Source organism: Buceros rhinoceros, unplaced genomic scaffold (assembly GCF_000710305.1).
Source record: "Buceros rhinoceros silvestris isolate BGI_N320 unplaced genomic scaffold, ASM71030v1 scaffold27523, whole genome shotgun sequence".
NCBI lineage: Eukaryota > Metazoa > Chordata > Aves > Bucerotiformes > Bucerotidae > Buceros > Buceros rhinoceros.
In genome coordinates, this window is record NW_010402253.1 from 2147 (window position 1) to 10967 (window position 8821).

Consider the following 8821-nt stretch of genomic DNA (forward strand, 5'->3'; position numbering starts at 1 on the left):
ACCCGCCGACCTCCCCCACTCCTGCTAAGCAGTCCTGGCTCCTCCACCAGGCACGGGTGGGGGACGGGGCACCGCAGCCCCGACACGGGGGATTTGCAGGATGCTCCTCCCGAGTCCCAGCCCCGCCGGGCCAAGGGGCTGGTCCCTGCTGAGCAGACCCAGAGCACGCCGTGGTCCCGAAGCAGCCCCTCTTGGCTCCTCGCCTTTGGAGACCCATGTCCCCGCTCCCGTGTCTAAGCCGTAGCTGTGGTGGATGCCCTGTTCAGTGGGAGCGAGTCCCCTCCGGCTGAACACGGGGGCTGAGTGCCTGGCTGGGATGTGGGTCATCTTCTCCCTGGGGACAGCTGCGTCAAAGTGGTGTTTTCCCGTTTCACGTGGGGAACGGGTGCCGTGCAGCTTCTTGCTAACTCTTGGCCTTCCTCTTCATCCTGGCCCCGTTTTCCAGGCTCTGTGCAGGTGGTGGTCACAGCCTTCATTCCTGGGCACTTAGCTCTGCATTTCCTCCGACTAAACTGTAGTTTGGACAGACCCAACTAACCAGTTGACCTAGTTGCTCCCTGTCATTATCCCGTCCTTGTTCTTGTTGGTCACCTGCCAGCGTTTGCAGCTGGAGCTCACGTTTGCTGCTCTTTGGTGAAATGCTGAAGAACGTGGCCACGGGGAGCACCTTGCTGTGCTGGTAACTCTTCATCGACAGCTCCTGCTGTCGAGATGTCCACGAGCAACCCTGGAGCCCTTCGCTGGGAACTTCATTAGTACCGCCTGGCCCCCTTCAGGGTGTTTCCACAGCGGGGATCAAAGAGCTCGTGGCAGTTCTGGGTTGGGTGGTTGCCGTTAGCAAGCTCAGTCTGCAGACGGCTTCTCAAGGGCTGCGTTTGATGAAGCTTGTTGATGGGCACCAGGCGTGTTGCTGGTGTCTATCAGCTGAACCCCATGTTGTTTTCCTTCTGGAAGCGAGGTCAGGCTCGGTTTGGGGGATCAGCCAGGGTTGTGCTGGATCTCTGCTGGTGGCTCTGTTGGCATTGCGGGGGTTATGGCGTGGAGACACCTGCTGCCCAAGAACCTGGGCCAGAAGCCCGTGGGTATCTATCCAGTGCACAGGGTTCTCCTGGCTTTTAATGTAGGGCCTCACTGTGCAGCCTCCCTGAAGCAGTGAGTTTGTAAAATGAGCTCTTGTGGATTTCTCCAGTAGAAAACATCTTCATTTTTCCTTTTCTTTTGGTTTGTGGGATAAAAAGAGAAGAGCAGATGCAATACTTCCATTAAGAATGAAGGAAACATTCAGACAAACCTGCTTGAAAATTTGCATACTGGATGGAAAAATAGTTTTCCTCAAGGATTTGCCTTTATTTTGTTCCCAGCCTGGACAACATTTGATAATTCCCTCACAGAGAGCATTTACACTTGACAGAGTTGCTGTACAGTATATCTAGTATATATTTTTATTGCACAGAAGGAATATATACTTTATAACACACTTAGAAGCAGATTGCAAACCCAACCGCCCGTCAGAAGTTTTCTGCTCTTGCGGGAAGGGGTGGGTTTTGCTCTGCGCTGTCGGAGCTGGGACAGGGAGTTAGTTACTCCTGGGGACTCTCTGCGGATGAAGCCCTCCCTGGAAGACGCTGTCTGGTCCCCGGGGCGTTGCACTGCGAACGGGATGTGTCCACCATAAGGAGGAGGGCGGGGGAAGGCACTAATGACCAGAGGGCTGGAAAAACGTGACCTAGGGGGACAAAAATGGGAGGAATTTGCTTTGTTTAAAGAAGATGAGACTGACAGAGTAACAGCTTTCCAGTAAGGAAAAGGTCGTTGCAGGGTGTAAGAGCGATGGTTCTCCATGACCACCGAGAAGGGAGACACGGGCTTTGCTCCTGGCGCGGTGCGTGCGGAGGCACGGGGCTGGAGGTGCCGCTCGGGGCTGGGGCAGCCCGGGGAGCCCAAAGCGGCCAAGCCCAGCTGTCCCTGCGGACTCTCAAGCTGCCGAGCTCTGTCCCTGGGTCGCAGTGGAGATATTTAGCGTACGCTGGCCATAAGATAATATTTTTTCCAGCCAGCATCACGGCAGACCCCTCCTCGAGGAGCAGCAACGATGCCAGAGCAGGAATTCCTCAGGGGGGTGGGGGGAGGTCTGGGTTTGGGGTGTGCTGATGCTGCTGCGTGGAGAAAAGGATGTGTCGGGTTTTTCCCGTTCTGGCCGATGGTGCTGCAGCTCGGAATGGAGTTAAGCACTCGAACTTCTCGTTGTGCGGTTTCTCTGTGCAGGCTGCTTTGTCGGATGGGGCTGATGGCGCTCACAGGGTGTGCTCCCAGGCCGGGGGATGCTGTGGACCTCCAGGCTCTTTTCCTTCGCTCTGGAGGGGTGTGTGGGGGCTGAGGTCCAGCGCGATGGAAATCCCTCGTCCTCTTTCGGCCGCTCCTTTCCCTTAACCCACTGTCTGTCCCACAGGGTACTTCCCCTATGAGAGAGCTGGGGCTGCAACAGGCGTTCCTGAACCAGTCCTTGGGCGCAAACCTCCCCTGCCAGGGCCATGGCCAGCAGAGGAAGAGCTGGTGATGACACACATGGACCCCAAGCCCCAGCACCACCCCGGCGAGTACGTCCCGAGGACACGAGTGCCTCACGAGTACCCAAGGAGCATTTCACACCATCCTGCATCTGAGGGGCAAGAGTGGCGATTGCCCGAGATAACCCCGGCTGGTGGAGAGGTAAAGGCGCGTGGAGCCCACCAGCTCAGCGGTGCCTTGGAAGGAAGCAAGCCGGTAAGCGGTCTGGGGTGGAGAAGACAGGTGGTAAGAGCTGCTGCTGCGGAGGGCTGGGGGCTGGTGGGCACGGGAGGGGTCTCCTTGGTCCAGGGGTGTGAAGAGAGAGTTCCGTATGGGTATGGGTAGCAAGGACGGGAAGTTTGGTATCCTGTAGAGAAAAAATCTAACCCACGAATGTTTCTAGCGGCAGCAAATACACCACATCTGCAGGAAATTGGAATCGTTAATTACTCTTCCTAATCAAGAAGGGTTAATGTCTCATTTGGTTGAGTTTGAGTTACTAGATCTTGCGGTACGCTGTGCTACGCAGCCAGGCTCCTGTGTCCTTCGGGGGAACTGGGAGCTCTGCCGCTGCCTTCCTCCTCCTCTTCCTCCAGACACAAGAGTGCTCCTGGCACCTCTGTTACACACCAGAGTTCTGCCCCTCAGCTGCTCCTGCCTGTGTTTCCCACCATCGCGGGGTTGGCCGACGGAGCCGGGAGCTGCTTTGCTCGGCACTGCCGGCATCACGCGGGACCAACGCGTTCGAGCCTCTTCTTCCTCCTGGAGCCAGAACCAGCGGTGCTGGCGTCACATCCAGGGCTCTGCAAATCCCCTGAAGGCAGAGATTAGAGATCTGACACGTGGAATCAAAAGCTGGCTGGGATATAAAGCCCACGAAGGATCATTCCTGTCCCTTGCTCTGAGAAACAGATTCGGAAAGGAGCTCAGCGCCCACAGCTCCCCTGGTCCCCCCGGGGGTTCTGCCGCAGCCCTGTGTGCAGGGGCTCGTCTGGTAGTTTTAACCAGACATCCCCGGAGCAGCTCTCGGTGCAAAGCTGGGAAGCAGTGGGAATGGCGGTTGGTGTTCCCAGGTTCTGGCAGTGACTTAAGAGCCAGAGGAGGAAGCAGGTTTTACTGGTGTTTATTTTATTTCTGCTTTTATTTTGAGCCTGTAAAAATCGAAGGTGTGACTCTGCCTGAAGTGGCTGAAACCACAGCTGCGGAGCAAGATAATTGGTTACCAAAACTGGATGTACCAGACGTGATCCAACAGAAAGTCATTTCAGGTAAAAAAGAGGGAGGTCAGGTGCAGCATGATCCACCCAGAAGAAATCGTGTCATCCTTCTGCTTCTGAGGAAGCCTCAGAGCATTGCTCCAGCTCATTTGAACAGTTTGGGGTGGAAAAGGCCCCTGCTCCTCTCCACGCGAGGGTGTTTCTTCGGGCTGCTGTCACCCCCTGGGTCTCACACTGAGCGACGCGTGTCCCCATGGGCAGGTGGAAGGACACAGGAACCACCTCAGCTATGGGGTCAGGCTAGATAATGCTCAGAAAGCGGGGAGAGACGGGCCACGGGCTCTGCCCCACCTCCAGCAGCTCAGTGAGAACGTTACTGTCAGGGTAGTTCTTTCTCTCCAAGAAATACGAAGTTGTTCTGAATCGCCAAACCAGCGAACCGTGGTGTGTGGCACCATTATAAAACTCTGGCTTGCAAGCAGTTACACTCCCTAACTCCTCCCCTTGCTCTGGAAGAAACAAGGGCGATGCACTGGACTCCCACCGAAGGGTACGACACCAGCGGGAGGGACGCTGCTCTTGGCGAAGCACAGGGGAGACAGGGGTTGCGTGTTTGGGGGTGCAGAGGGCAAATTTTGCTCTCTCCAAAGCACCCCTTTGGCAAGAGGGAGTTCAGCTGCGTTGAGGTTGTACCTCTCTCTACCTCTTATGTAGTTTTAGACTATATAATTTCTGTCTTGTAACTGGTGAGGATGTGTTGGGTGGGCAGGGCAAATGAGGGAGCAAGGTTGGACATCCAGTCATTAGCCCACGGATGTTTATTAAACTGGGAGAGAACACGGCAGAGCTGTTGGTGTAAAGAAAAGACTATGAGAAAATGAAACGTTTCTTCTGTGCCTCATGGAGACCAAGAAAGGTCAGCTCAGCCCATGGCCATTTCCTTGGGAAATCATAAAAATCATAAAAAAGACTTTCAGAAAGAGGCTTCACATGTCAGAGTTAATTTTACAATGTAAGTGGATGTTTTATCCTTCCTCTGCTCTGCCGAGGTTTTGTATTTATCCCAGCCTCTTCCTCTCCCGGAGTGGTTGATCCTTGTACGATGTGTACGTTCTCTCTTGTCTTCTTCCAAAGGGTACACCGGCTTCATCCCCCGCTTCACCTGGGTTAACGGCGTGACCTACATCCAGGGAGTGAAGGAGGCGATGAACGAGTTTGACCGACAGCAGGTAGGTGACATGCACAAACCGTATTTCAACACCACAGTGTTGGTGTGGACAACAGTGGTTTCGTTTGCGGTGGCGGTGTTAGATCTGGGGTTGTAAGCACAAGCACGGTAAAAGGCTGTTAGGTAACACGTCGAAAAAATCACGAGCAATTAAATTCTGTAACTTGTTTCCTTGGGACGTTAAGGGAGGATAAATGGGTTCATAAAAGGATTAAGCAAATCTGTTGAGGGTTGGGTCGAGGGTGACTACTAAAAATGCTGCTCTGAGGATGCAGCTATCGGCCCTTCCCTTAGCAGAACATCTGTCTCCTCTGCCCGGGTGGCAGTGCTGGACGGCTTCCCGGGCTGCTGCGCTCGATATTTCTCCCTTTTACTCCATTTTAAGGCTTTTCCCTTTGCTAAGATGATTTATCTTAAATGGGTAGAGATCTTTCTCCTCCCTTTGGGAAGGATGCAGAAATATCCCCAGTGAAAAACAATTTTGTCCCCTTGCTGTAAGATCTCCCCTATAATCCTCCTACGTGGGAAAATGAGATCCCTCCCACAGCGTCTGCGTTCAGAGCTGCACATCTCCTCCCGCTGCCAGGATGGAGTGAGATCCCTGGGCTGCAGCCTGCTCGCTGGTCCAGCGCCGGAGAGGGCGGGTCAGCTCAGTGACACAGCTCCTTCAAAGCAGGTCACGACATTTCCAGCCCTTCCCAGTCACTGGGGTTCACTGGAGCATCTTCGTCCCAGGGCGGGTGGGTCTGACACAGAAGTCCGAGGCTGGGGATGCCCAGCTGAGAGAAACCCCGTGGGGAGAGCAGGGGGCTGACAGCGCTCACGGCAGCCTCCGCTTCGGTGGACAGGCGTTTCCCTGCGCTGGCTTCCTTATCCTCCCCTCTTGCCGTTAATGGGACCGAGATGAAGCAAACGGAGCAAAACCCAGGCACTAGCCGAGCCACACGTGCTCTTTGCAAAGCCTTTCTGCCCCCCGTTCCTGAGCAAACGTCTGCCGTGCGGCGAAGCGGTGAGGGAGGTGTGCCTCCATCGCTGGGTGCAGCAGGATCGCAGAGGTTCGCTGCAGCATGTCAGGCTGTAAAAAAAAAAAAAAAAAAAAAAAAATCAAATGGCGTTGCTATCTAAGATGGCTTCTGACTCCAATCCACTAATCTGCTGCCCTCAATTCTGCTGCCCCCGGATAGCCCTGGGCTTGCCATGGCTGCTTGCTTACTGTCTGCAGCAGGCAAGAGCACGGCACCCCCTGGCCCCAGCGCTGTGCTGAGGGGCTGCGGCCTTCCCTCCTTCCCTCCTTCCCTCCTTCCCTCCTTCCCTCCTTCCCTCTTCTTTTCTTCATCCCTCCATCCCCCACCACACAGTGGGGCCATGGCCCCACGGTCTGCTTGGCTCCACCAGCCCAGACCCTTCGCTGCCGAGCGAGGCGAGCTCTGAGCAGGGCAGCGCAGCTCTAGGGCCACCTTCTAGGGGACATGCCACTGCAGAGCGATGCCGAGCTGAGACACCAGCCTCCAGCACAGCCCTGCCCTGGGTCTGACCGGGGCAGCTCCGGGAGGGGGTTCACACTCCCCCTCCAGCCAACGCTCCCCGAGCCCGCCTGCTCCTCCTGGCCTGGGAGTTACTGGCTAATCCCCCCGGTGGGACTCGTGGAGAAACCAAACCAGCTGGAGGCGTCAAGTCAAAGCACAGATGTGCAGAGTCATAGCGCAGGAGTGGATGCAGCATGGGCCCAGCTCCAGCAGCTCGTGCTGGCTCCCAGCATCTCCAGTGGAGGAGCACAAGGCGTCTGGGAGCCGCGGATGGTGCCCAAGGGGATGACCACGGTCCGGGCTGCGGAGGTCCCCACCGCTACGCCCAGTCCAGGAGCCGGGCTGTGAGCTGGGGTACGGGTGAGCAGGGCCAGCGCTGCCCAGGGCTGCTGCCGCCCTGGCAGCAGGAAAACAGACTGTGGTAAAAGGGAGGACGCGAGGTAGAGCCTAATGAGAAGCAAATCAAACCGGAAAGAGAATGGCTGTACGTTGGCTTAAACGCTTTCTCTAAGATGGAGTCAAAGCACACGACTCAGGTAACAACACCACGGTGTAAAATCAACCGTGCGCTGTTGTGAGATTTGTTTGATGTTTGTTTTCCAGTTTTTGGTGAGAAACCCCGCTGGCAGCTTTGGCAGGAGGTTTCCCCGAACGTACTGGCCTGGCAACAGCATTTACACCAGTGCTGGACTGATACCCTTCTACTCCGGCTTCGTGCCACGTGAGTTTATCAGCTGAGTGAAAATGAAAGTCGCTAATACTAATTAGTGTCGTTAACCAGCGCCGTTATTAGTGGCAGTGTCATGGTGACCAGTCACTGGAACGCTCGCAGGGTAGCAGGTTCCCCCAGGCTGTGCCACCCTGGCCGCTCTGCGGGAGCCCACGCTGCTGGTGCCAGCCTGGGGCTGGGCAGAGCCTTCTGCTGGGTTCCGGCCACTGAAGCGGAGCAGCCCCGGTAACACCCAGCCCTTACACGGGTGCGTTACAATTTCTTCATCAGGAGCGTGGGTCTAAAAGCTTAAAATCTGATGAAAAGCAAAAGGGAGATGGATGATATGAAGGGGTTGAGAAAGCACAAAAAAAAAAGCAGTGAACTGGTATTAGCCATCAGGAGAGGTGGTGCCTGCCAGGTCCTCGTCAGTCCCTGGTGGTGCCTGGAAGGAGAGGGCTGGAGGAAATCAGCGCCCCATCGAGCTGTTCTGCCACAGCTCTGTAATGCAGGATGGGAAACTACAAGGACACGGAAGGGAGCGTAAGGAAAAGTTCCAACCCCTGCCGTGGGCAGGGACACCTGCCACTAGCCCAGGTCACTCACAGTCCTGCCTGACCTGGCCCTGGACACTGCCAGGGATGGGGCATCCACAGCTGCTCTGGGCAGCCTGGGCCAGTGTCCCACCACCCTCAAAGGCAAGAATTTCTTCCTAATAGAGGAGCCGCTGTGACCCCAGGGTAAACTGGGCCGGTGTCAGTACATACCTGTGGGTGCTGCCCTCACACACCTGCAGAGAGCAGCGGGAGAGCAGCCGAGCTCTTCAGGGGACGGTGACGAATGTAGCTCTGCCCAAAAGGGTGTTGGGGGCCACCAGGGTCCTGCCCTCAGGAGCTGGCAGGGCTGGGAACGCCCCGGCGTCCGTGTGATGAAATGGAGGAAGAAGAAAACCTGCTCTAAAATCAAGGATAAAACCTAACCGCCTAAAGTGTTTCCTCACACTACTTCAAAAAGCTGTTGTGATCTCCTCACCTGCAGAAGTGTGGGTCTGAAATGGGCCCGTTGCTGTGCCGAGTCCCCTGCCCCAGCTGCCACCAGTCAGAGCCATTTTAAATACTCCAACCAGTTCTGCTCTGGAAAGGGAAGCTTAATTTTTAAGACAGGAAAAAAATAGCCCCAAATCAGTTATAACCAAGAGCACTGGGGAGCATCTCCCTGGTGGGGGAGCAGGCTCGTAGCTCCTGCCGCTTTGGGTAACACTGACCGTTCTGGCTGTTGGCACAGTAACAAGTTGCTAAGATCAGGTTTTCGTGAGACAAACCGGTGTAATTTGGTACCCGGTGTTCAGCTCAGAGAGAAGCGGCAGCAATGCCCGGCTGCTGTAGTTTAAACCTTCCACGCACTCATTTTTTCCAAAGCGATGGCAGCTCTGCAGCGTCACTCATCCTCAGCACAGCCTGTCACAGCTGTCCCCTGGGCTCCTGTGACAGGCCACAGCTCCCTGCTGGGTCACGCTGCTGAGGGGCTGCAGGGAGCAGCTCCTCTTCGGGCAGAACAAGCACCCGCCTGGGCCCGCCAGGCCCCTGCGGTGCCT

At 55.8% G+C, this 8821-nt stretch overlaps 1 protein-coding gene across 1 annotated transcript in view; it reads left to right on the forward strand.

The window, feature by feature from the left end:
- The window catches only part of FAM166A (family with sequence similarity 166, member A), a gene marked incomplete at its 5' end in the record, with an annotated part of 10932 nt that overhangs the window by 1560 nt on the left and 551 nt on the right, over nt 1-8821 (forward strand). Inside the window, 4 exons of the mRNA XM_010132585.1 lie at nt 2450-2763; nt 3698-3815; nt 4899-4993; nt 7122-7239. Of these exons, the coding sequence (XP_010130887.1) occupies nt 2450-2763; nt 3698-3815; nt 4899-4993; nt 7122-7239 (645 nt within the window). The remainder of the gene's footprint in view (nt 1-2449; nt 2764-3697; nt 3816-4898; nt 4994-7121; nt 7240-8821) is intronic.